The sequence below is a fragment of the Synchiropus splendidus genome, chromosome 19 (assembly GCF_027744825.2).
Source record: "Synchiropus splendidus isolate RoL2022-P1 chromosome 19, RoL_Sspl_1.0, whole genome shotgun sequence".
In the NCBI taxonomy this organism is placed as follows: domain Eukaryota; kingdom Metazoa; phylum Chordata; class Actinopteri; order Syngnathiformes; family Callionymidae; genus Synchiropus; species Synchiropus splendidus.
In genome coordinates, this window is record NC_071352.1 from 8,454,109 (window position 1) to 8,481,518 (window position 27,410).

The 27,410-nt window shown below is 43.0% G+C and overlaps 1 protein-coding gene and 1 long non-coding RNA gene across 4 annotated transcripts in view; one reads left to right on the plus strand and one right to left on the minus strand.

The window, feature by feature from the left end:
- LOC128751670 (potassium channel subfamily T member 2) overlaps nucleotides 1-27,410 on the minus strand; it is a 60,483-nt gene that overhangs the window by 7,363 nt on the left and 25,710 nt on the right. For all 3 annotated transcript variants that reach the window (XM_053852877.1, XM_053852876.1, XM_053852878.1), the window contains 16 exons: nucleotides 26,771-26,865; nucleotides 26,136-26,316; nucleotides 21,482-21,646; nucleotides 19,400-19,536; nucleotides 16,959-17,022; nucleotides 14,856-14,964; nucleotides 6,789-6,897; nucleotides 6,613-6,669; nucleotides 5,398-5,550; nucleotides 5,076-5,329; nucleotides 3,619-3,934; nucleotides 3,448-3,553; nucleotides 1,856-2,028; nucleotides 1,274-1,345; nucleotides 1,004-1,138; nucleotides 823-934 (listed from right to left, as the gene is read on the minus strand). In XM_053852877.1, the coding sequence (XP_053708852.1) occupies nucleotides 823-934; nucleotides 1,004-1,138; nucleotides 1,274-1,345; nucleotides 1,856-2,028; nucleotides 3,448-3,553; nucleotides 3,619-3,934; nucleotides 5,076-5,329; nucleotides 5,398-5,550; nucleotides 6,613-6,669; nucleotides 6,789-6,897; nucleotides 14,856-14,964; nucleotides 16,959-17,022; nucleotides 19,400-19,536; nucleotides 21,482-21,646; nucleotides 26,136-26,316; nucleotides 26,771-26,865 (2,238 nt within the window). The remainder of the gene's footprint in view (nucleotides 1-822; nucleotides 935-1,003; nucleotides 1,139-1,273; nucleotides 1,346-1,855; nucleotides 2,029-3,447; nucleotides 3,554-3,618; nucleotides 3,935-5,075; nucleotides 5,330-5,397; nucleotides 5,551-6,612; nucleotides 6,670-6,788; nucleotides 6,898-14,855; nucleotides 14,965-16,958; nucleotides 17,023-19,399; nucleotides 19,537-21,481; nucleotides 21,647-26,135; nucleotides 26,317-26,770; nucleotides 26,866-27,410) is intronic.
- The window catches only part of LOC128751671 (uncharacterized), a 37,806-nt gene continuing 11,676 nt past the window's right edge, over nucleotides 1,281-27,410 (plus strand). The window contains exons 1-2 of the long non-coding RNA XR_008413271.1: nucleotides 1,281-1,613; nucleotides 4,894-5,033. This is a non-coding gene — a long non-coding RNA (uncharacterized LOC128751671). The remainder of the gene's footprint in view (nucleotides 1,614-4,893; nucleotides 5,034-27,410) is intronic.

Sequence of the window (27,410 nt, forward strand, 5' to 3'; positions counted from 1 at the left end):
TCAACCCTCTGATACATCACTGTATTTTACAAAACCCAGTTGTTTCAGAGAGTATGAAGTACATTTGAGTCATAAATTCATAAAGATGTGAAACTAGATCGCACATTATCTACGTCATGGAGGGTCTGGAAACGCCACGATTAATGTGTTGGGATTATTATTTATTTATGCATAGTGATATCATTTGTTGGCAAAATAAAACTGTTAAATAAATAAAATTGTGGAAGGTATTTTGTCATATAATTTTTATTCTGAATTATTGGATGCTGAATTGCACATTGCCTTTAATCTTCCCAAGTGGGGAAATTTTGCTTTTATAGTAAACATAAATGTCATGAATACTTTCTGTTTTTGAACCTTCGCACACCACACATTATATGATTCATCTTGAAAAAAATAAAAAAGCCATTACAATTACAATAGCCATTTACGGGGGCGGAGATAATTCTTATTAATCTCTATTATTATTGTTGTTGTTGGACTTGTTGTCCAATATGCCCAATTCATTTCTATTACTTCTGGTCATGGGACCCGTAGCGGCTAACAAAAACTCGGACAAGCCAAAAAAAGACCCAATAAATTATATGTGTGTATATATATATATATATATATATATATATATATATATATATATATATATATATATATATATATATATATATATATATATATATATATATAATTAAAAATACTATATTGAAGAATTAAAAAAAATAAAATCTCTGCCCTGCTTCCCATTTTAGTAATGTCAAAAACCTAACCTAAAAACCTAATGTCACAGATACAGAGAAGAAGTGAATGTGGACAGCATGAAGCCTTTACCTTCTCCAGTTTGGACAATGCCTGAGAGTAGTGGTCCTTGACTTTAAACTGCATGAAGCGCATGTTGGCGGGATGCGTCAGCTCTGTGATGATACTCAGAGCCGGAAACAGTCTGGTGGCAGAGAAATGAATTAAACTTGTCCGTCAGGTCACCGTGACATTGATAGGTGTCTGGACACACCTGAAGAGAGTCTGAACGTTGACTATAGTCTTCGCATCAGCCATGTAGTCCTCCTCTGCTATCATGGAGCTCTCCTTGTCCACCACCACCATGGTGTCGGCGAAGGTCACGCCACAGCGCAGAAGACTGTCTAAGCTATCGATGAAGAGAGGAGCGTAATGAGGACTCACAGATGGCGACAAGTAAACACCAGGGGAACAAGATCAATTTAGATTAAGGAAATGCTAAGTCCACGCCATCAGTCTTCCAGGAGGGGCTGGCCCGGCTTACTTGTCGATGGAGCCCACGGTGTAGAACACCATCGGGAACCAGCAGATGGCCTCCAGGAAGTCGGCTTCAGGTCTGAGCGGGGAGAAGAAAAGCCAAAGTCAGATTCGTATTGGATTAATGATGAAGCGGTGACGTCCTCACACAGACAGAGACGCTCACTCAACCCAAGAAATACGACCCGGCTGAACCTGCCTGCAGAGAAAGCTGAAAATAACGACACTACTCTGGAGTGACTCAGCGTTTTATGGACTTTTTTTTTATTGGATTCCTCTTTCATTCGGCTGACTGCTTTGTGTACCGGCCACAAAACACGACACGGGATTGTGCTGCACATTGTCCGGTGAGCGTTCAGCCTTCACAAATCATGTTTACTGTGACCTTAAATAGCTGACTTTTCTTGTCCGAGCACTAACACCAGATGGAATCCCGTTTGCCAACTTGGGCGACCCAGATTTGTGGTGCAGCCGTCAGCATAATGGCGGCGGTTTTGTGGAGTCCAAACGTGTAGCCATTTAAGGCTCGCTGCTGTGTTTACATTCACTGCCACCTCAGCACAAAGAGCCACTCGGACGTTCGCCTCACATGCTCTCCAGCAGCAGGACGATGGGGTTGAGCTCCTTCCGGGGCCGGTAGTAGGCTCGCAGAGGCACGATGAAGTTGTAGAGGCCGTTTCCCGCGCTCTCCGCCGACACGATGATCAGCTTGTTTTTGAAGCCGTATGAGCGGGCGTCCTCGAAGGGGATGTGATGACAAGCCTGGCGGATGGAACAGCAGAGTTCTGGGGATCATTCAAGGTCCTTGTTGGCATGTTTGAGTGGACTTGCCCTATTGACACCAGATTATGTTTACAGAGAGACTGGAAATGAAAGTTATCTTCATGCAACATTTTGTCATTCAGGTGAAGCGCCGGAAAAATGCAATTGATGCAGTCGTGTTGGCACTTATCTGTTATTATTTTATTATTATTTATCAATCTATTTATTTTTGGACATTTCGTTTTGTTTTTGGAAACTGGAGGCCTCGGACCGAAATTTCGTTGCCATCATATAGTAATATGTTTTGTGCAACGACAATAAAGAAAGTCTAAGTCTAAGTCAAAGTCTAAGTGTTGAAGTCAAGACCAAGTCCAGTGAGAGGGGTCAAAACAAAGTCAGAGATCAAAATGAATACAGAACTTCTAGTTTGTTCCAAAGATTTTATATTTTTAAATTTTCTTTTTAAATGAAAAATGACTACAGTTTTTCCATTTCTTTAGCAGCATGCAGTCGATATGACTTATGCTCCTGTTTTCTGTCCTGTCACTGGTCTATATGTATCCTAGACTTTTTTTTATAACATGGCCAATCTCTTCTTGTCTGGAAAGATCTACATCGAATCAACACCAAACATATTTATTAATATTTATATGTGTACATATTATTTTATATGATATTATTATTATTTTTATTTTCATTAATTTTGTGATGAAAAAGATTCAATAAAATCATATTACTCAAATAGAAATCCGGAGTTATGCCTGGACACACAAGCTTAAGTACTTGATAACAGTACTACAGACATTCTGAGGTGACCTTTAGCACCATGTTTGGCTGCAGTGTTACAAAAAGCATGACACAGGGTCGCAGTTAAAAGGCTGATATTCAGTGGGGTTTATTGCCGTGTGAATGTCTCTAAAATGGCTCATCCTATATTATGATATATTCTTATTATATGTATCATATTATATGTAATAGCCTCTATTTTGGCTGAAAACTGAGAGTAGTGAAATTGATAAACTTAGACCAAGTGTTGAATCCAAGTGCTGTGTTTACGCCATGTTGAATAACTATCCGTGTCAATGGGAACAAGGATAAAATACTCACAGTACCCACATACATTCAGAAGTCGCGGCATAAAAATGCAATGTCTGCCTGTAAAACTGCTCTCAGGTTTGATAAATCTGATGCTGGGTGTTGAATAAAGTCATCTACAGCTTTTCTCCCAGAACTAAATGGCGTGTCACACCCCAAACTGCTTATTCATTGCGGCATTGAGGCTTTTTTCTGCCACGCTGGTTTCATGAATGGCTTTGAGTCATTTTGCTCCCAACTAGTAAATGTACGGCTAGAACTGCTGGCAAAACAAGTTAGTGGGGCATCACTGTTGCTTCTTATCATTCTGAAGGTGATACGCACCTTGTCCATGCGCAGGCAGCAAAAAGGCATTTTCTCTTGGAGAAGGTGGCACAGAGCTGGAGAGCTACCGATGTACGGGGAGTTTAAGGGGTATCCCTTCACCCACCTGCAGCAGAACCCTCTATTAAATCCGGGACTATTAGGATCTAAAACAGCTTCTGCCATACTTACTCGCAATGGCGCCCCCACCAGTGGGCGGTCTCGTCCTTGTCCTCCTTGCTCTCCTCCCCGCCCTCGTCCTCCGACTGGTCCCCCAGCAGGTCAAAAGTGGGGTTATTCACCCCATCGACCAACTCCAGAACAGGAGCGATGCTGTGCCGCCTCTCTTCAGCGTCGCTCATGACTGGCAGAGCCAGGGTGTTGGCGCCGGCCATCTCAGTTCTGGAGCTGCTCCGGCTTCCTCTGCCGCTGCCCAGGCCGCCGCTCCCGGGTTCTGGACCCTCTGGGCTGCTGTCACTTGAGTCTTGCAGGTCAATCGCCACCGTGCCTGGAACACACAAGACAGCGTTCCGTTCCAAATCTCCTCATGTGACCATCTGCATTCGTCTGTCTGTTGGTTCGTAAAACAACTAAAAGGAAACAGATGAACGGATTGAAATTATATTTTCAGGAACGGACGATTACATCTCAGTGTTCCCAGTAACCATCTGGATTCACAGAGCCGGAGTTTGGTTCCATTTTTTTCCCTTCTTTCACTTGTAACACAACTGTCAGCACATTTGAATTCGACTGTCATTGATATTTCAAAGCACCTGATCCTCGAGATACAATACATGTAGGGCAATAATACTGGCTGAGTTTGGTGGAGGCCTGCGCTTTCTGAGTGCTTGTCTACTTCGATATACTTAAAGTGAAAAAATGTAATCTCATTTAATCGCACAACAGTGAACTTGTGATTAATCGCAAATGGATCACACTTTATCTGCTGTACCGAATGTACTCAAGGAAAAAAGGAAAAATTTGCGATATGTTAACTCAGCTTCAGTGTGATGCAACCAGATTTAAAATATTAATCTAAAGTCAGCGCTAATTTAAAGCACATGTATGTGTATTATTTCCCTTCTACTACAATACTTCAGTTACCATCAGGGAACCATTTAGTTTTGGCATCGAGTTGCATCCTTTTTGTTGTGAGACGACTGTTCTGATCTCCATTGTTAGAGCCAAGACAAAGATCTTCTTCTGTCTTATGGCTTTAATTTATTCCTTTAATTATTTTCAAGGCAAAGTGCCTCTCTTTCTCATTCCTAACTACTTTTTTTTTCTCTCTTGAAGCAACCTGCCTCTCCTTTTATCCAGTGAGATAAGCGGTGGAACAAGGATATTGCCTGCTAAAGCTAATGCTGCCGCTCACAAATACAGTTGCTGCCACACTGACTGTGTTTCACATCGGCTAAGGCTAACACTTGTCTTGGTTCCTCTTGTCTCATATTGACTTGTATTCAGGTCTGTGACCTCCCTTCCACCGCCCCGGTCCAGAACATCAGTGAATAACATGAAGCCTCAGACTTCCTCGTGTCATCTACGAACTACAAGCTGCGATTGTTCGGCTATCGGCGGCTGGCTTCCGCAGTCTTGGGCAGAAGGTCAGTGGCTAAATGTTAGCCTTTGTGTGGGCGCTAGCTTACCCATGCTGGCGATGATGCTGTGCACCGGCAGTCGCGTGAGCCCGTGGTAGATGGTTTGGTGAACCCCTCTCCCGTTCCCTCCAGCGCCCCCCCAAGCCGGCTCCTTCTGGCCTCTGACGAAAGCCGAGTTCTCCTCTTTGGAGATGTTAATGTAGAAGCAGGTGTCCGAGGCTCCCATGATGTGACAGGGACCCGGGTTGAGGAGGATGTTGGTGGTGTCCAGTCTGCGGACTCCGATGAGGCAAACCCCATACCTATTGTTCAAGGGTAACACGCAGAAATCAAAGCTTTCTCCGCCAGCAGGTGTGTTAGCGCCACTTACTTTTTGTGAGCATGAAAAGAGGCAAAGGTGAAGCTCTTTCCCTGGTATTCCCCGAAAAATTTACTTTCCTCCAGGCGGATGTGATGCACCTCATTGGCTGAGCAGCGGCGGTAGGTTCGATGCCACTGGTCGGCAGAGCAGACACCCCCCTCCCTTCGAGAGAGACAGCAAGATGACAGCAAAATTCATTGATCAAGTCGGGGAGGTTTCATGTCACAAACACAAAGCTTCAGGGCCACTTCAGATTGTGGAATTAGCTCCTTAGGTTTTCATCACAGCTGTCGATCAATAGTTCAATCAGCAGAAGGAGCCAAGGCAAGGACGTCCAGCGGGTCCGGACAATGCCGCTCGGATATAGACGCTCACACAGATAAGTGGACCACTGGGGTTAAAGTCTTTAGAGTTGGAGGCTAACAGGATGAGTGGGCAGTGTGAATGGAGGTGTTTGTGACGAATAAGCCTGTTAGAATTATGCGATGTCGCAGAGCACAGGGCCAGATATAGTCATGAGAGATCTCAACTTTATCCCGCACAGATTTAGATTTAAGCTGTGAAAACTGAAAACTTGTTTTCCGCCATTGTGATATATTCTGGACTCATGGACTTGGTAAGAGAAGTTGAAGCGTCCGTTTGGAGCCAAAATTCCATGGCTAAAATTCCATATTTCATAAATAAATATATATTTGCCACAACAATTTGGAATGAATTTGGTATATTACTGAATCAAATGATGGAGCCATACATACATTTAAACAACAAACTATTTTGCATCAGTTTGACAATAGCACAATAAATCACGATGGTGGCTATATTCAAGTTTTTATATCACCTTATTGAAACTAAAGCTCTTCAATGTATTGAAAATATTTTTATAAGAATTTCAATTCCATTCAGAGTAGTGGAAACCCTGACCATTGTGTAGCGAAAAACACCCCTGAACAAAAACAAACAGATGCTTTTGTTTGCTTTTGTTCAGGGATTCCTCCATGTTTGTTGTTGTTGTTCTCATCCTAGCTGCAACATGTTTTTTGGTGATTTCATACAATAATTTTTTTTTGTCATGGCAAAATTATTTTTCTATTTTTGCCCGAGAAAAGGCCCAGAAATCACAGCTTTAATCTTTTTCCCGTTGAATACAGCAATTGGCCTCACATCCATCATCTCTCACACATTCTTCGACTTCAGACATGTTGTTTACAAGACTGTCAGTCTCACCTGTTTAGAGCTTGAAAAGCTCCTGCTCGTTGCTTGAAGGCCTCTTGGTTTGCAGTCCTTAGAAAAATAAGTGACAGTGAATGCATCTTCCCCCAGTCTCTTGTAACAACTGTCAAAAAACAGTGTAAACAACCAATGAAAAGACTATTCAAGTGTCAGAATGATCATGAACTTACTGTCCCCTGGACGAGTGAATCAATAGGGTGATGAGGGTGGAGGTACCGGGACACACGCAGTTTAAAGCCAACATGGCGTACTTAAACTCTTCTTCACACACAACATGATCTGCAGACAAAGGTGAGAGTGAGGAACATGGTCACTCAAGCCTGAAGTATCAACACCGGTACAAAGAGAGAAAGGAGGATTGAGGCGGCGCGTCAACACCAACCACCATCAACTCCAGCGGGTTCAGAAAACAATCTTCCGAGCAATTTAGCATCGTGCGAGAATCCATCAACATTCAGAGCAACATGTGCAAACACACAGCGGCTGGTAAGACGCGGAAAATATGAGCACAGATTTCGCATCTAGATGATCAATGCAAGTACAGAAGGCATAGAGTGTGAAGACAGAAAATATATTCAAAAGAAATGACAAACGTCTGCTGCGTATTATTTGAACTTCAGTGCACCACTGGGAGAGCCACTGATGTCAAGGTTGACCTTTTGTAATTCAAAGTTAGCACCGCCATTCGACAAAAAACAGGTGACAACAGTCGTCTAAAACAGAAAATGGAGTGAACTTATCTCTCCAAAAAATGTTATTTGCCTGTTGTTCCGATCCACTGCAGCAAAAATAAAAACTGAAGGAGGAGGTTGCCAGCATGAGAGCCGCACAATGGCACTCCACTTGAGCACTATTCTCAATCCAAGCATTTTATCCACATGCAATCACTACACACACAGAGAGAGAGAGAGTGTACTATTCTAAACTCCAGAGTAATATTAGATTTGATCCGACTCGGCAAACTCCGAGATGTTATTACACACCAGCTTGGCTTCACGCATTACAAGAGATTCAGGCGGCCCAGAAAGGTACACATATCTTTACACCACTGCACCAGTCGGCCAGGTAAATAGAGGGTTCTTCCTTGTCTCTGGTTAAGAGGAAGGGAAAGCCATAGCCTTTTGAAAATTCCGACTTCAAAAGCTCTTAATAAAAAGTCATGATACATGATTTAGGCTGCCATACGGGGAGCAGAATTGAGGCACAGCCTTGCAGTGTCTTTTAGGAAATTAGACCTTTGAGAAACTATTGCTTCAAACTCCCAGGGTTCTCCCAGGTGCTTTTGCTAGACTAGGATTTGTTCCCCTGACGCTGTGATTTCACCCCTTCGCTGTAACCTCAATGTTGAAACCAGGATTGGGAAGAAATCGGGATGAGCATTTGTGGCTGCAGTTGGATGGTGTTGCCCAGGACGGAGGGACCCGCTACTCTGAGGAAAAAAATCCTCGGGAGAACCTTGGCCCCCAGTATTATCATTCATTTCAGGGTCTTTTGAATGAATGTTCTAGCAGTACAAGCGGGCGGACATTTTGTGATGTCATGACCCGTAGAAAAAAAAAATCTTCTCGGAAACTTCAGTCCAGTTCACAAGGACAAGAAGCCACATTTTTCAATTGAAATGAATTTGGTATATGACTGAATCAAATGATGGACCCATACATACATTTAAACAACAAAATATTGTTTATTTAGCATCAGTTTGACAATAGCACAATAAATCACGATGGTGGCTATATTCAAGTTTTTATATCACCTTATTTAAACTAGAGCTCTTTAATTGTCTTGAAGGTATTTGGATAAGAAATTCAATTTTATAACACAAGTCCATTCAGAGTAGTGCAAACCCTGGTCACTGTGTAGCGAAAAACAACCCAACTGAAGCTTCTCAGAAACTTCAGTCCAGTTCATAAGGCCGTGCGATTTGTTCGTCACTCACCGGGTATGAATCATGCGCCTGAATTTCACTCGTACTAGTCAATCAAAAATGCCATCCAGGTCCCACTGTGATTGAAAGTGAGGTATTTTCGGCTCCCTACATCATGTGCCTCCCTCTTGCGTTGGACAAAACTGCGATAATAACAGAGTGCATATATGGCAATCAAATGTCCCCGTCCTCACCACCTCCCTCGCCCGTCGCAATAGGGTCTTGCTATTGGACTGGTGGTCACCTCGCATCAGCGTTTGGCTACTAACCACCTTATTTCACATATAACAATAAATCTATTCCAGCTCATACAGCCATAAGGATTAGCATCATAACAGCCAGTCAGTAGCCATAATTGTTGCTATTGGATCCAAAATGCTACACGTTTTCAAGTCAGTGACAAAAACGGTTCCCTCAGCTGGCAGTTGTCTTCTCATAGGCTGAGGCGTTTAATACGTCTACTGCAGACTAAATATAGAGTTTCCGTCTTTTCAGGCTGAAAGGGTCTATTAAGGCAGTTAATGGATGTGGGAAGGATGTCACCTGATCACTCTGCTTTAGAGGTTTTCCAGGCGTGGGAACAACAGAAGGTTAAAACAAGGACCATGAGTCGTGTCCAAGTCTTTCCTGTGGCTTGTCAGTGTCTTTAGTTTGGGTTTGTTCTGTGGTCGAAATCAAGAGTTAGTTTGACTTGAGGACGTCCACACCTTACAAACTATGGGTCACTCATGTGGTTTACGTGTGAAGTTAATGTAAATGACCGATGTATGTGAATGAACTGATGCATGTAGTGGACAATGTTTGAGTTGTCCAGGATGTGGCAGTGTTATCCAGCATCCCATCCTCCCTCCGATGGCGTAGTATATTGACGTTGGGAAAGTGGACTTTACGTGTTGACACATTAGGTTTTCAATTGTAGCACCGCCTTCCGCAGTATATCCTGACATCGTGGCCAGTGCGACAGGTAAAAGAAAGATGGAGGTTGGGGTTAAGTGAGCCATGTGTCGTGCTCCTTTCGTTGTACAGGTAACAATCTGTCCATTGCTATTTAAAGCCCCTCAAAAGGCCATGTGTTTCAGTCTGACGGCAACGTAACTTAGTGAAGACTAATTCCAAACACCCCCCCATATTCCCTCTCCCCGCGACGGGCAAGCCACACACCCTGCCTGGAAAGTGGAAAACATTATTTTATTCCATTAAATAGCATGCAACGCTGAAGGCTGCCTTTGGCATAAGTATAGGATTCAAAAGTTCACTTTCCCAACGTTAGTCAAATATGGTATGAGAGTGAGGATGGGTTGTATCCAGCTGTGTGCTTTGTGCAGTGTCGACTCATCCGATGGTCACTTTGAAAAATCTAAACTTCGGCATCAATTTGTGGCGCATTAACCGCAACATTGTATCTTTGATCAAATTACTTTCTTCCCCATGATTTGACACCTTATTTTATCACCGCAGACCCAAGTATAACAACCCAGGTTGCCTCATTCCGAACATCCTGTGGTACGCTTACTAAAGAAGTCCAGAGTCTGGAGAAGTCTACAAATTCCACCACTCCTCTTGAGAGTCTGGGGGCAAAGCCTACGTTTGCATCTTGGATATTTGCAGCCTCACGTTACATCACGGCGGAGATTTTAGCTTGTTGAATGGAATATTCTGCAAGTTAATGCAGAGGCCCTGTAAAGCAGCGCTTCTCAATTCTTTTCTGTTGCGCCCACCCAACTCTCCACTGCCTCTGTAAACAGTATCATTTGTATATGAAATGATAAATATAATGCATAACATTGTATTCTTGTTAAAATTAAAGAAAAGAAAAAAGAAAGTCATATAGATCAACTTACAATAAAGGATAATTTTATTAACATTGTTTTTGTCTGTAATAGAAAATAAAGTGGTACCTCGGTTCTCAACCACAATCCGTTCCAGACGGCCGTTCAAGAAGCGATTTGTTCGAAATCTGAATGGATTTTTCCCATTACAATGAATGGAAAAAGAAATAATGCGTTCCAAGCCTTAAAATAGTCTTTTGTAGGAGTGAATGTAGAGTGTCTGCTGCAGGTGCGCTGTTCCTCTATGTGTGTGGCCGCTGCATGTGGGAGGGGTTGCCGAGTGAGTGACGTCTCTCCAGAAGTGAAGAGGTGCCCGGTGCGTGTCCAGCTCTGAATGTGCGCTTCTGTGCAGTTTGGCTGTGACAAAGTCATAAACCAAGTCACGCTCTGTCCCAGACTCGCCTCATCCCTGTCCCAGCTCCAGCCCACAACAGGACATCAAACCCTGGAGTCAGCGCTCCAGCCTCGGAGGTGTGGAGAGCGAGCACCTGTGACACTCTACCACGGTCCAGTGCGGAGAAAGTTCGTTCAAAATCAGAAGCAAAAAGATCTCGAAATTTTTGCACAAACTCCGATTTGTTTGAAGTCCGGGACGTTCAAAAACTGGGGTACCACTGTACTTGCATCTATTTGCCAGAAAAAAAAATCACCAGTGGATGTGCAATCACACTTTATACTAGTGCGGCAAAAAAGTATGTTCCGAGGTCACATGCACGCCCTTCCCCGGCATTGCTCCACGCCCCCCTCAATGGGGCCCCCCCACTATTTGAGAAGGACTGCTGTATAGGTATCACTAGTTTGCAGTGTGAAGATCTTGTAACACACCAGTGACTCAGCGTCACATCGATTGAACCGACTCACTCACATCACTGATCATTTAGCACCGCATTAACTGCCGGACAAGCAAACTGAACCAACGCAAAGCGACGGCGATCTTGTTTTCCTGCCGAGCGTCTCTTTCCAAATAAAGAAATAATGGCGACGGACGTCAGCCGCATTCCCACCGACGACCACTCACGTCCCTCCTGATGGTGCTATCCGCGGTGATGAGTGCGCGGCTATAATAAGATGGGTCTGTTTACCAACAAGGCAGCCATGAGCGCCAAACGCGCAGGGAACTAATTGGCGACAAACATCCAGGTCTGATGTGAAGCGTCAAATTTAATGAGCCGGGGGGCAGAGAAACAGAAGGCTAGTTGAGACATAAAGGGAGGTTTTAATAAATAAATAAAGCCTGCGGCGGAGCAAGTCGAAACAAAACAATTACACCGTCCATCCTGTTTATGGACCAAATGTGCCAGCGACATCATACTGGTTTTCAGAAACATATCTTGCTAACTTTTCTCTGCCTCTCTGCGTCCAACGCCTCACGCATTTTCCTGAAAGTCTCGTACCTGTCACCAGCTCCTTCCGTCCTTGTATCACAGTGAAAGCAGTTACCTCACTCTCCTGTATCTGTGCCGTTGCTTTATCGTCTGGTATTGTTGGTGCGACACCACATGTGGAAATGTGCTGATTTGCACCCTCTCCACTACTGTAACTACACTTCATCCAACAGTTGAGATAATTAAATCACTCATTTGATACGAGCGAGTCGCTATCAGGCTGAGGTTTTCTACGAGTCCTGCAGGGAGGGTGTCTATTGTTCATCAACAATCTCAGCGCCTTTTGTTGATTTTCCGCTCCGCAGCTCCAGATAGAGCGAGGTATTTACTTTACTATTCATGCAGCGAGGCTACTAAATTGCATTTTTCTGCTCATTAATAGAGCTCACACGTCGGCACAAGTGAGAAAATTTCAGGTGTTAAAAGATCTATACTGACTGTGAAGGTAATGTGTTGGCGTGTTAAAGCAAGTGGCTGCATTTAAAAGCTCGTGTTTTAGTTAGCTGCCAACCAGCAGATTAGAATTCCTGTGAAAATATCAAATAAATTGGTCAGTGCTTGTGTGGAATTTGTCTGAGAAGGGTCCCGCTACGGAGGGTTTCCGTAGAGTTCAATTGACTTGTCACTTATCGTTTCCAAGGCATCCTGGTGTGAAGTCTCTTCTGGCTTACTAGGGAAAACAAACATTCGATCAACCAGCCCATTACGCTTACAAGTAGGCATAACCAAGCCTTGTGTTTCGCTCTCACGCTAAGCTACAACCCTGACGTTGAAACAAGGTCATTCCAGTCTGGGAAAACGGGAACTCCCACCATACAGGAACGGCGATTATTATGGTCACAGTTGGATGCTTCTGGAGTCCCTTAGCTCTTTCACGCTTATCCCATAAAATAGTGTGCGTTAAGTGCGCGTTACAAGGGAACTTTACAAGAGAATTACCTCCGAAATCTGTCAGGAATCACTATCCTTAATACTTGGCGTGTTCAATTATTACAAACGCAATGTAGAATCTCACTGCCATCTGCCGCCATCTCCACCCAGTCCCTTCCTACAGTTGTTTGGTCGGCTTATGCGACGTTGACTTTCATTCCACGAGTTGCAGTTGTATTCTGTTGTAAGATTTTTACGCTAAAATGACACCCAAGATCATCCCGTCCACCTCCCTCTTGAGTGCTGTGTTTTCCAGTTGCGTCAATCGTCTTCGTTTTATCAGCAGGATGAGCTTTTAGATCGGAAATTGGGCGGGTTCTTGGCTCACCACAGATTTTTTTTTTTTATCTTCGTCTATGGGGTCGCGGATTGAATCGGAATCTTACTTAAGGCTATAAAGACAAACGGTAATATACAATAATCTGGATGATTGTTTTCATTCCCACCAGAGGCAAAGTCTTGAAGCTATGAGTCCTTCCACCAACTTAATGATAATAAAAATTCTAAATTTATCAGTGGCTACTTCTGTTTTGAGGGATATTCTGATGCAGTCTAACTTTTAATAAAGGGACTGTCATGTTGGGGCATTAACTTATACTATATTTGGACACCAAGTGGTGGGCCACGGAACTGCATCCGACGGGCCCTGCTTTAAAATGTTAATGTTAGTGGCAAATGTTCATAGTTAGAGAAAAAAACAGTTGTTCTGCAGAGTCCACCTTTTGGTGTTAAACTATTGCATCACACATGGCTACATAAGATATAACTGCAGAACGTCAACAAGATTTATCCAGCTCCGTAAATATACACGAATAAAAAAAGTCATTTTTCTAATAGAAAGTGCATCTATTGACTTGCTTCTGCTTATTCGTGCCGCTCCATAATTGCAGGGGAATGAAGCCTCGCTGGGTCTGAGAGGCGAGGACTTATTGGGAAAAGAAAAAAAATCATTCAACCCTCGACTGCTTCAACGTCAGATTTCTATATAGACCGGTGAACCATAATCACTCCTGCAGCGGCGGCAATATATTCACCTGCTGAATTCGGACCACGAAATTAACTGAGAAAGATGGAAAGATTTTGATAGAAAAACAACAGCCATTACTGCTGACAACACAGTCAACAGTCTCTCACCGCCAGATCAATATGAAGTTTGACTTGGGCTGAGACTTGCTTCACAGGAAAGGAAAATCAGACAGCAACATATTATAAAGGTGATACACAAATGTATAGATACAGCATCACTAAATCACTATTAAAGTGATATTATAACCACTTACATCTAGAATTAATATCTATAAAAATGTAACAACTAAGATGATAAGAAATTAAGAATCATATTTGAAATATATATTGAATGTTTTGTTGATTTATTATTTAATAAAATAGTTATTTAAGTAGTAAAGGAGTAAAAGGCAACATGACATTAAATATACTATCCATAAAAGATATAGCAGTGAAGTCATATTTAAAGCAGCAGTGGGAGCAGCAGCTTCACAAAACGCAGATGAACATTCAATGACTTCTCCACCGAGCGTTCCCTGTTCTTAGTAATAATAACGGAGCTTGTAAAAGATGACAGCGCAGTGAGGGGGTGAGAAAGGCAGGTCTGTCTGCTCTTAAGCAAACAGGAAAACTCATCGACAGAAAGGGATTTTCTCTGCCAAGATAGCCGAGTCATACGTGAATCATTAATAAAGACAGCTGGACAGCAGGTAGCTCGAATTGAGTCTGGCATTTCTCCTCTGCTGCAGGTAAGAAGATGTGAGAGAGAGTGCAAATCCGCCCTCCTCTTTCTCGCTGGTGTTTGAGTGGCGGCTTCTGTGGAAGCCGAAGAAGCTCTATAAAAGGCAATGAAGAAAGTCACAGAGACCCTCAGAGGGCTCCGAGCCAAGCCCAGACAATCTGCCCGGCGCTGCTTCAGCTTCTGCATGCTGATATAGCTCAGCACCAAAATAAACAGAAATGCAACTTTTTGGAATCGAAACACGCTCAGTCGTCAAATGAAACCTAGCAACAACGAATTTTCCACCACAGCCACCGAAGAACTGATTCCCACGTATATATTTCAGGGTTTGTTCGGTCCGCGTCCTGTTGGGAGTAAATTTAAACCCAGATAAACAAGCGAACCAAAACAACCCGCACCCTTTTCACATCCAAATTTCCCACCTGCAAATTTGACGTGGAACTTGTTTTCTGGTTTGAGAATCTGGACGTACAGCGGGCAATTTGGAGCAAAGTCCTTGACCGCCCAGGCTCGCAGGATGGTCTGATGATCCTGCGAAAAATAATGACGACAACAAGGGGGAGAGAGAAACTGTGAGTCAGAGCCTGCGAGGTGGAAATCCGTCATTAGCAGCGAGAGATTGTCGTCGGCTTCCTATCGACTTGCGAGATGTAATAGTCGCTCAAAGGTTTTCAGCGACGATAGGAAAGCACATTTTAATGATATGTTCCGTCCGTTCACTCATGCTGCTCCAAGCTCTTGTTTGGGAGCAGTGGATAAAGTAACCTCAATCTTCTGAAGCTCCTCTAACACATCACAGAATAGCCATGTTTTAATGTCACTTAATATTGAACTGCTCACAACTGTTATTCTCACTGTTGCTTTCAAACTATATACTATTTAAAATGTACCTCAACAAAAATCCCATTACATTAAATGCATGAAGAATTTTTGCAAAATATTTTTATTTAATAACAGTAATTTTTTTTAATCTCTTTATTACATACATTATGAGCTTGTGTCATTCAAGGCGCTGTTTGGGTGACAAAGATTGTGCGTACCAGGGGCGGAGCTTGTGTGTCTGAAGTGACGCAAGCCAAGGTACTGAGCAAGGAAAACTAGTATGACTGAGAGTAAAAGTACCAAGTTCATCATGAACACCTGCAGTCCAAAGGTTTGTCTCTGTTTCGTGTCAGCATGAGAGTGAAACGCTGTTCGCATGAACCAAAACAAGGGTGAAAAATATGCTTGTTTTTGTGTCTTTTTCTCCTCAAACAATTGCATCATTACACACCTATATACGTATCATTCTAAAATATGAATGTAGGAATGTGTGTCTGTTTTGTGTTCAGTCACGTTGTGTAGTGATGTCATACAGTCCTGCAGTTATCAGCCATTAAATTCTTATATTGCACCATCCGTTTCATATTTTAATTAAGTTTATTAGTTAATATTTTAAGTTTTGTGAATACATTTTTATGGCTCTTGAGAGTTATTACTGTATTATTATTTGATATTACCACTACTAAATTACTAATTATTAGATTTCAGATGGAAATTCATTGGCACATATTTATCCTTCTGTTTTAACTGATTCAAAATAAACTTCCAAGCTTGTATTTAGAAGGCTGTGGCCCTAAACCACGTACCTCTTAACCAGGCATGTGCACAGATACACACCTCAAGTGGTGCTCATGCCCTTTTTCCCTGCATGAGAAAAATGCCCTTTTTGCCTGAGCATTTGTTTTCTTTTGTTCCGACTTAAATTCATTTTAAAAATGTCATTTTCAACCAAGGGTATGTAGAACAACAAAAATATGAATAATAACATGAAACATTTTTGTGACAGATGCTTTCTGGTTTCAGCACCTGCCCTACTAACTGCCTGAGCACAAGCCAGCTCTTACTCTCTAACACTTTGTCATTATGTTTGTCTTTATTTTCATATCATATCCCTCTTTTGTAATATATTTTAAATGTGACTTTTCGCTCATCATAACACTACTTCTTGAAATACAACTGGCTTGGACGCCACTATTGAAAGCTACTTTGGAAATGCGCCGCCAGTCCTTAGTCTTAGAAATAAGTGACCAAACTTGAGAAATAGTGGACACTAACCTCCTCGAGGCACCTTTTTTCCAGCCATAATGTGATTTCCCTGCTATTTTCCGACATTTAAAACTCTTTTTTTGTGCCGTAGTCTAGGTGTTCTCAGGCCTATGGCTATCTGCTTCAGCAACAGTGAACCTTTAGCATCACAGAAACATAGGAGGCTGTCTTGTCAAACCTCAATGTGTGTGATCGCAAACCATGCCAGGAATAAAATGACATCACTGCCGTCCCATTAACAAAACACATGTATCACCTTGTTTCTGTTTTGGCTATAAATATCACCTTGTTATTCGTTTTCCACGCAGCATGCCTGCAATAAATGCCACTTGATGTTATTGTTAAAGTGTTAGGAGCCTCTTACAACCACAACACGGGTTACATATAAATCCATTTGGATGTTTTGAAGTGTTCATAGCAACATAAAACAAACGTACAGCAGCAATGCGATCCACTTCAAACCGGTTACTGAGGATGAAACAGGCCTCGGCATCGTCCATCCTGCAGGCGGTTAGTAGAGCAGCACGATGTCATGGGAGCGAGAGAGAGAAGAAGAAGAAAAGAGAGCGAGTGAGTGAGTGCAACGACGAGAGAGAGAGAGAACAGGTGAGGACTGAAGAGTGCGAGACAAGAGAACAATAACTGGGCCGGTGAGTCTTTTAAGGCCACACCATCTAGGGATGAGACAGTAGGAGACAGGAGGTTTAAACAAATTCAACCGTTGTTTTTATGTCATATTGCCAGCCACGAGTGCCGCAGTCGTAAAACCAAGAGGGCATAAATTTGAACTAGGAGGCTCGTACTTCAGAACCTAGTATGGCCATGTGACTCGCCTTTGTCGGTTCAATATTTGGAGAAATTCGTTTTTGAGACATGCTGCTATCCGACCCTCATTAGTTCAGGTGTTTTTTTTGGTTATTTCTAGCATTTTACAAGCAAAGTTTTGACTGATGTTTTCAGCCAGTGAGAGGTACATCTGAAGGTGAAGCCTTATGAGCTGCTGTCTGGCTGCGATGCTCCCGTTGAATTAAATTATTCTATTAAAAACCATGAAAGTCAGTGAAGGTCCACCACACTTCCTGTGCAAATACACTTACGGTTGATACATCAGGCAGAGAGGCAGTGAGGGTGGGTGGCTGGAAAATTTCAGCATGAAGTCCAACTCTCGTAGGTGGTCAGATAAGGTCGTACGCTTTCTTTTCGTCTGTGTCTCTGATGTTTCTCTTGGATGGAATTTGTTTATTTATATCGCCGGACGATGTGGCGCAGAGCAGGCAGATTTTCTTTCAGGTATTCTGCTTGTGTGAACTGTAAGCAGTCCGATATAATGATGTGAATATTGAACATGACTTATTTTACTATTTTAGCATACGTTTGTTCTGACGAAAAAATGAAAACAGTCATGTTTTAAAGTTCCACTTGAGGAAGATTTGGGGGAAGCACCTCCCACAGCTCTGAAGCCAGATCAGTCAATGACTCTAACTTGTGAGTGCTTCACTGCCTCTCGCCCTAGGTAGCTAGGATGGGACCAGGGGTGTCAAACCGAATCATGAAAAAATGATGAACACAGTCTAAGATGGGGACAAGAACAAAAGTTAGTGTCATTGATGCTGCATTAACTGGAAATAAAGTCGCAACCACATTGGTCACTTTGAGGGTAATTTTACTTTAAAGTGTCAAAATAAATAAAAATAAATAAATAAATAAAAGTTTTTCAGATCAATTTTTTTCCTTTTGCTAGAAACCAGTCACAAAAACTTGCACACAGTACTCTCCTTAGGTCACAGTACCAGCGTTCACTGCGAATGACCTAGTTTTTGGTGTACTTTAACTTGGAAATTAACTTTATTTTGAGCCAACTGTATGCATTTAAAGCACAAAAAATGACTTGGCGGGCCAGATTTGGGCCCCAGGCCTTAGGTTTGACAGATGCTCTAAATACACCGGTGGCAGAAAACGATAGATTTGGGGATATATATCAAATATAGGTTAAAAAATTCTCAGTTTTAATCATCTTACAAAGGCACAAAGGGAAAACCATGAAGGGTAGAAACACATGGTTCCCCTTTGTCAAAAACCTTCATGAAAATAATTATTCACACGCATGCAATACTTTTCCTGAAATAACTTAAGAGAGGAGGGGAATCTTCAAATATGTGACCAAAAAATAGTTGCACTACCAATATCAGCCAACGGGGGCGATGCTTAGCAGCACCAGTTAAATGTGCATCAATGTCACAATTGTTATTTGTCCTTAGAAACAAAGTTTCTTTAACTTAAAGAGTTTGTTTACAGCGCTACACACTCCAGGGTGCAACCATATTGCTCCAGGTTGCTTTGGTCGCCAGTCAAATCTGAGAGCGACAGCTGGACCTCCGCCTTGTTGCTCATCTGGAGCCTTTAATAATTTGTTTTGTTATTTACCCTTCAGAGTAACTGGACTCTTAAGACCACATCAGCCTCCTCTGACACATTAGATTGGCCGACGATCGATTGTTTTTCTGACATTCTTGTGCGTGAGAATTAATTACCGAAACCCACAGTCGCGCAAACTATTGATGTACAAGCAAATTGAGTCCCCGGTGTGAAGTCGGAGAGTCGATAGCAAAGCGGCGAATGAACGGCGAACGGCTTGCTTCGTTTCAGCCAGCTGAGAAGTAAATAACCAAGAAAAACAAAGAATATTCATGAGCTTCATATTTGATTTGCTCAAGGCTCGACGAGAGACAATAACGTGTTTCGCAATCTACACCTCTAGGAACATCTTCCAGCTTAACTCTTGTCTTGCTCATTCTTGAATTTGTCTTCAGGCAGATGGTTTAAATAATAATGACTATCATGACATGACTGAAATTTGTCAGCAGTTTTAGGGACTTACTTGGCTCTCATGAGGTCCTGGTCTTTGAGAGCAGAACCCTGCAGGTAGATGACTCTCTGGGCCCACAGAGGAACATGGAGGACTCGTCTGACTTGGACGTCCATCTCGGCTGGACACAGGATCACCACATAGTAGTCCTAACAACACAGGAAAAAAAACTACCATTCAGATATTAACTCTCTCTTTTTATGTCTTTATGTATCCTCTACCACTGCAGTCTCAGCACATTGATGGTGTTTCTTTATACATTTAATATCAGCCCTTATTTCCTCAAATCCATCATTTCTCCGTCAAAAAACTGTTGCCTTTAAAAATAGTTTATCCTCAAATTCACATGACAACTTGCTGCCATGACAACCAAGCTCCAGCTGGGAATGAAGGCAGACTATCATCTGTGGCGAAGATCCCCTTAAAAAGCCAATGCACATCTTTAATGAAAGGATTTTCCAAGTCATAGCTAATAAAACTACACTCGTAGCTGCAGTTCTGTAACGCTAAACAGTGTAAACACTTGTTACCACTGAAGAATAGGAAGTGTGTTTCCAGGAAGGTAGTCACTGTTTACCTGTACTCAATTGGCTTTGACTGAATATATATACTCCTCCATGTTTACGCTCTCTGACATCAACACTGACGGTCTCATCCTTTCACACTTGCTGTGTGCTGTTTGCCTCCCTGCTGCTCACTCGGCCCCGCCTCCTCATGTTTTATATCATCTCACGCTGTCAAACTTTCAAATCTCACTTGTTTTTGTGTTGGAGCTCTGGAGTTACCAATCCAGACACGGTGTGATTGAGTTTGTGTTGTTGGGTAACAGCTGTGGTGTCTATGAAGTTATGATGATAATGTTGTGTAGAGACTGCGTGCTGGTCTTAGGGTAGGGTCAAAGGCAAGCAAGTGGAGGGACATATCAAATAATAATAATTATAAAAAACAGTATATTTACCCGGTCAGGTTTACTTTTATTTTGAGGCGGGGGTGCTAATGCTAAGTTGAGATGGGCTTTCAGTTTCAGGGGAGTGGGAGATCATGAGTGGCAAAGTGGAACTGAGTGATATTTGGGGAACAGAAGGCGATAATGTAAGATATAAATGTGTTAAGTTGGGGAAAACTTCCAGTCATCCAACTGGTTTAAACATGCTACAACAGCGGCTCGACCCCAAGTTCATCTGAATTGGAGACAGAACACGTTAAGTCACATGATTTGAGAATAAAATTGGGCCTAAACTGAGCTTTGCTGAACACCACGGGCATCTCCTGCTAGCTACTCAGTTGAACAGACAAGAGGAAAACCACTTAGCTGCTCCTTCATGGGAAGCTGCCTCACCTGCCCAAAAGGTTAATGGTGGTCTGGATGGAAAGGTGAAGCATTTAAGAGCTTGACATTAAGAGCTATCTTAATGCGTTATGCAATGAAGGAAGTAGTTTTGTCTAATTGACAGAGGTCAGGAAGTGTATTCTTTAGTCACAATTTCCAACACAGACTTCTGTCTATGAAGGACTATTATTAAGAGAGTTAATAGATGCACAAAATACTCTCTACCTGTCCCTGTATACGTCGTACATCGGGAGGCTTCTCCCTGAGCTTAACTTGGTGACATCATGCGGAACACGTGCAGCGAGATATCAAGAGGAAGCAGCCCATCTGAGTGGGTCATAAACGGACCCCCGGCCCTCAAGTTTGACACATGTGGTCATGTTAGAATGTGCCCTACTTTGTTTCCGTGACGGACCAAATGAGGTAAAATCCATAAGTGTGTGTGATTGCTTTGGGAAGTTATGAGTCAAAGGGTTGTGGACTCGCATTGGAGAACTGACTCATGAACTTTAATGATAACCTGATGCTTATTAAAGCCCAAATTTGACACCAGAACAGGCTTTGAAGCGGTGCGGTCCGCTCACACTGACGTCTGAAGTCGACATGAATGTTCAATGAGACATGCGCATGCCCTTGAGCAAGCACACACATCTGTTCCACATGAATAAAGACTGGGTTTGATCCGTCCTGCTGCTCAATGAATCCTCTGAGTTAACCTTAGCTGTTGGGGCTCCTGCGGACAAACACCCCCAACGAGGAGTCACCTGCAGTCGTGGATGAGCGAAGAACTCGTTGAGGAAGTCCATGAGGAGGTCGATCTTTAGGCAGCTGACACACAGCACTACGTGCTTCTCCGTCTGGGCCCGGTAGCGGCTGTAGTTCCCGCCAGACTTCTGCCGCTCCATCCAGAGAAAGGCCAGCTGCTCAAACTATAATTCAGAGAGACACCAGCCACATTCAACAGATGGAAATCGCATCAAGTTGAAATACACAGAGGAGCCGAGAGAACTCTTGTCCAGTGTAGTTTGGTTTAATTAGGGAAAGTGTTTGCTGGGAATTAAGCGGAAACTGAGAGTACGGCGCAGTCAGATGGCTGAAAGGAACATGAGAGCAGAGGCTAATGAGCTAGAAAGCAGTCTTTGGGAAAAAGGGGCTTTATGAAGGTGCATTTTTGTACCTCACGGTCCGACAGCTGTAAGAGCTTTTGAGGCCGATGATGTCGGAAAACTCTTGCTCACTCATAAATACTATCTGTCTCCCTTCATCACAGAGATTATCAGTCAGCTTTTAAAAACACCGAGGTGAAACCACAGACTTCACTTAAGTTGGAATGATCTTTCTTCATGAATAAGCCTTGAAATCCACATTGACACTAAAAGGAGCCAACGACAAAGAGCCGAGTTGTGTAAATCTGAAAGCTTTGTTTTTGTCATTCATTGATGCGACTCAACTTCTGTGTCGGGATTTTCACGGATCACAATTTCATCAGCGACTTTGTCTGGTCACACAGCTGCCAACTACTGAGGAGGAATGAGGTATTCTCTAGGCGAACCACGGGAATCGAGGCACAGCAGGCCGAAATTTAAGACGCAGACCAAGTCGTGGGCCAATAACCGTCTAAATCAGGCAATGTTTTAACAAGAAATATGAAACAGTCTTGCCTTAAATTCTTGGGAAGAGTGTTGCTTTTCTTGGAGGCTAAATATAGCAACCTTATCTCAGTCTTTGGTGTCAAATTGTAAATTGGTCTCCTTCACCACAGACACTGCCTCGAAACTGCACTTTCTTCTTGGAGGAAAAATCTCTCATTCAAATGGCCTCTTCACCCGCACTTTTCTTTTGGGATCCATTGTCGGCGCTTTCAGGATCGGCATTCAACATAGCACACGATTTACTTCTGAAATAACAATCCAAAATGTCTCTTTCTATTGAAAAAAGGCATGTCTACATCGACACATAAATGGCCCCTCCCACTACACATCTGTAGCCCCATAATGTACTGCAACAGTAGGAGCTCTGACTGGTATTGACTTGAAATGAAGCCTCGCCTTTGGAGGGAAGGTGTGTGTCCTACAAATGAACGGACCATATACCTGTTTGACCTGGGGTGGGCAAGCCGATCCTCAAAGGTCTTGTCAGAGAGCAGTAAGCTTTGCATTATGATGTCCATTCATACATTTTATTTTTTATTCACTCATGAGGAGTCGGTGCCTATCCCTGCTATTTGGGGGAAGAGGAGTGGGGTACACCCTTAAGAGCTTGCCCATGAATTCGCTTGTTTTTTGGACTGTGTACAGCACAGAGGATATACAGCAGGAATTGAACCAGCAGCTGCAGCAGTCACTATTAAAGTTGAGCTAGTTTGGGGGGCAATATCTAGTTCTGACATGTTTTTCTTCACCTCAAGATAATAGACATCCCCCCATGAATATTGCTATGGGCAACATGGGAGTTGCAAATCTGAAACGCACTTTGATAATACACACATTATCAGTGGCAAAAGTCATTCGTAATGAGCTGTATCCCATTGCTTATGTTTTCGCATGCATCGCTGAACTTCTTTAATTGGACCTAGTTTAGAAGAAGAGTGTCAACGTTTAAACATGCATGTGTGTCTTCAGTCAGGAGTCTAATGGGCTGATGAAAGCTGCCAGCAGGGCTAAATCTGTTGGTTTGTAGGCTCCTAAAATGCATTCATTTGCTCCTGACTGTGATGAAATGGGAAGAAACATAAGCAAATATCCAGCCCCTAGTCTCAGGCTTGCATTTAAAATGGACCCAATGTTTTTTTTCTCATTGAGAATTTGAGTTCTTGTTCTTATTTCAGATGATTCTGTTAGAAATTGGTCCATCGATTTTGCTATATTATCTCAATGAGGAAGCAACAGCAACCTTAGTTCATGACCTCTGCGACATTGGTGACATTATGTGATGAGTCAGTATGAAAACAATAGCTTTTAATTCCTTTGAGTCTATCGTGAAAGGAAGTAGTCGGAACCACTAGGCTACAGTCGCAGTGTCCTGATGCGATGAATGGCTCTTCTGTGGACCGCGACACACACAGCTAGAGGGGGCTTTTTTTCTAAATGTCAAGGGGTATTTAGGGATGAAATACGGGAGGCACCAGAGAGGTGGCATGACATCGTATCCATGCTGGAGGTGCACGCATCACCTTTGCCTCGTGTGGCTTCAAGTTGTGAAAAATAAACTATTTAAAAGGTTCCTGTGAGTGACGAATCACACCTGATGGAAAATGGAAGCGAGAATGTGAGAATGTTGGCCAGTTGGTCGGCATGTGTAGGACGCATTTTTACACTTTAACTCCACTAAATGTCCCTTTAAAATTAGCTGCTTTAATGTTGAATATTGCGCACATGTATTTTATTTAGAGTATTGGAAACGGACGGACATTATTATCACTTTAGCGTCTTTAGGGAGACGTGAAATAGCCACCCCCCCCCGGGGGTGAATACAATCACGCCAGGAGAGAAGAAGAAGAAGGATAGTGAAGGTGTTTTATAAGCCACTGTACCAACACTGAATGCACCTGTGTGCAAATGCTTCAAAGTGGTTTTGCCACAGGGTCTCTCCATGGGGCAGCCAAATGACAGAAGAGGGATTTAGGGACTTGTGAGAGAGAGGGACTCACTGCCTTCCTTTCGAGAGCAAAAATAGTGGTGTAAATCTACGTGGGACGCAGTGAGTCATCACATTGTTCTGAGAGGAGCAAATCTTTAAAAGATTATCTCGAAGTTTCAATATTTGACAGCTCGCTGAACAGCCATGTTCCTTTCTCAGTAATAAAATGAGGAGCTGGATATGCTTCTGGTCAGCAGTTATTCCGTTTATCAAGAGATAGCCTTTCATTTTAAGGCCATTTTTTTGCCCTTTTTCCAGAATCCTTTTCTTCACAATGACTTTTTTTAAACACCGCATCCCTTTACCACCATTTCTGCTTCAGCACATCCTATAAGGCTCAGAAGGCTACATACATTTAATTGGTTTCAAACTCAGAAGGGCTCTGTGGATTGTTTCAGCTCCCTTATTTAAATTAAAACAAAGACCTAATAACTATACAGGCAAGCTAAGAGATTTAGAATGAATACAGATGTATTTCAGCCCGTTCTTGCTCAACTGTAAGTCAACATCAGTTCTTCATTAGTCACAGTATTCTGGATGAGAACGGACGTCGAGCGCTCATGTTTGTTTGTGTGTTCAATGGTGCAGAAGAGTGGAGGTGAAGTTGTTGTGAAAATGGTCGACATTATTCCGACACAAGGACACTACCTCAGAGGATTTTCACCCTTCTGAGTCTGAAATGCTTTGGTGGATTTGTTCAGTGATTTTGAGACTAACCATCTCTTGACAGAAAAGGACGACCCTTTAACCCACAGCATAACATTCTATGGTTGTTTTCAGTTCGTCCTACTGCACACATTTACACGCAGAACAAAGGCCCACAAGACAACCTGAAAAGCTTTTAGCGATGCAATTTTATACAAATTATATAGCGATAAAATATGTGTTTGATTTCATTCCTTTTTAGTAGTGGCAGTAGTACTATCACTGCCTTTTTGCCTTTTGGCTCAGCTCTCTTTCACACACAAAAGTACGGTAGAGCAACTGCATTGATTCGCCAACCAATGTCCAACTCCCTTACTCCTTCATGTGAGAACAAGGCTCCAGGGTACTTAAACCTTTCTCCATTTACTGTAGATTGATCTTCGTGCCAACCCTCCCCTGTAGCATTCGCGTCATGATGGAAAGAACGAGTTCTGGTATACAAGTGGCTGAAATATGTTTCTTTCTATGGGTGGCAGGCATCTCCCTTAGAGACAGGGTGAAGAGCTCTGTCACTCGGGAGAGACAGAGAGAGAGAGACGCTGCTTCTCTGTGTTGAAAAGAGCTAGATAATGTGGTTCGAGCATCTTATGAGGATACCCTGTGGGCAGCTGCGAAGACACCAACGACTCGACCCTCGACCAGGTGGAGGGATTGTATCGCTTCACTGGCCTGGACGCATCTTTGGATGCCCCAGTCAGAGCAGGCGAATGTTGCCAGGGAGAAAAACGAAGCTGCTGCCCCTGCGACCCAGCGACGGATATGCTGGCGAAGATGGATTGATGGATGGACTTTCACTCAGTTTGAATCATTTATAAGCACAATATCCAGGTGTTTTTTAGCTGCTGTGGTAGTACTGAGCAGCAGTTTTGAGGGCGTTCAAAATGAGACACAACACTCCCCAGTGAGCCAATTAACCAAAATAGAATCATTTGCCATTCCAACATTTTAAGCTAAATTAATTTTTATTTTCTTCTTCAGGTAGTCCATATTCTAAATTACATGTAGCAAAAAAGAAAGGAAATAATTTCAACATTTTGGGGGATTTTACCGGCTGCACACGTCAGTCATTCTCACCTGGATTGGAAGCACGATAAGTGCCACGAAGATCATGATGACCACCAACAACTGGGAGGGCCAAATCTGCGGCGTGACATCACCAAAACCCACAGTGGAGAACGTGACTACACAGAAGTAGAGCGAGTCGAACAGGGTCAGATTGTTTCCTGCTCGTTCAAGGTGTTGGATTCCACAGATACTGTGAGAAAGCAGAAGAGAGGGTGAGCAGAAACAGACTCGCTGGGTATGACACAGGTGCCAGTGGGGGGGCATCCTAATTGGAGGGCTGCTATTTCACGACACACATATGTGCAGGGACAAGTGTGGATTCACGCATCGCTGGTGTGATGGAACCTTTGTGTGCATCAATTCGTGTGCAGCAACACTTCAATATCGTGATCTTAGAAGGATAAATGGCGCAACAGGGAAATGCCAAGTCTAAAAGGGTCATAGTTTAATTCATACTGTGTTGTTGCAGAAGCTTTACCACAAACCAACCAGTCGACATATCGGTGTTTGTACTAGAGCAAATGACTCGCCCACACTGTCTGTCACCAGGTATCTTTCTACTCAGACTTTTCTTGGACCCATGAATGCACTGAAACCTTGGAACCCACTGCTTCCCTCTTCCCCTTGGAGATGTGTCTACGCACCATGTAAACATTAGACACACCAGGGTACTGATGAGTATCACCACCTGGTTAAACATGGCTGAGTGGGTCCGTTGGATCGCTCTATGGAGATCATTCTGCAGGGGGCGAGACAACACAGAAATCCCTGTTGGTGCATGTGAAAACATAACAGCTGGATGGCACAGTTTAATACACTGGAAGGAAGGAACTAGACAGGAAGTTGATGATAGTAAAGGAGCAGGAAGTGACAGGAGAATGCAGTAGGCTTGGAGTTGGAACCAACAAGATCGAGAACAAGATCTAGAGCAAAACAAAGAGCAAAGCTTTGAGGGGTAGAGGTTAAGAACAAGATCAAGCCGAAGACCAAACTGAGAACCATGAAATGCCAGCCATTGGTGCCCTGTAGGGACCACCCCCAACCCCAGTGGTGGGCTTCAAAACTGCTGCCTGATGGCTGCAAATGGCCGCAAGTTTCAGCCTCCTGGTCTACTATATTGACCATCTAAATAAGGCTCATTTCTGGGCATGAAGGTTGATAGCCGTAGGAGTCAACTAGTCAGGAATTTAACACATTGGAAGCTTGAAAACCCAGAGTTCAGGATGGCTGAGACAGGACGTGGTCCAAATGCAGACAATTCCGAGACAAGACCTTGAAAATGTG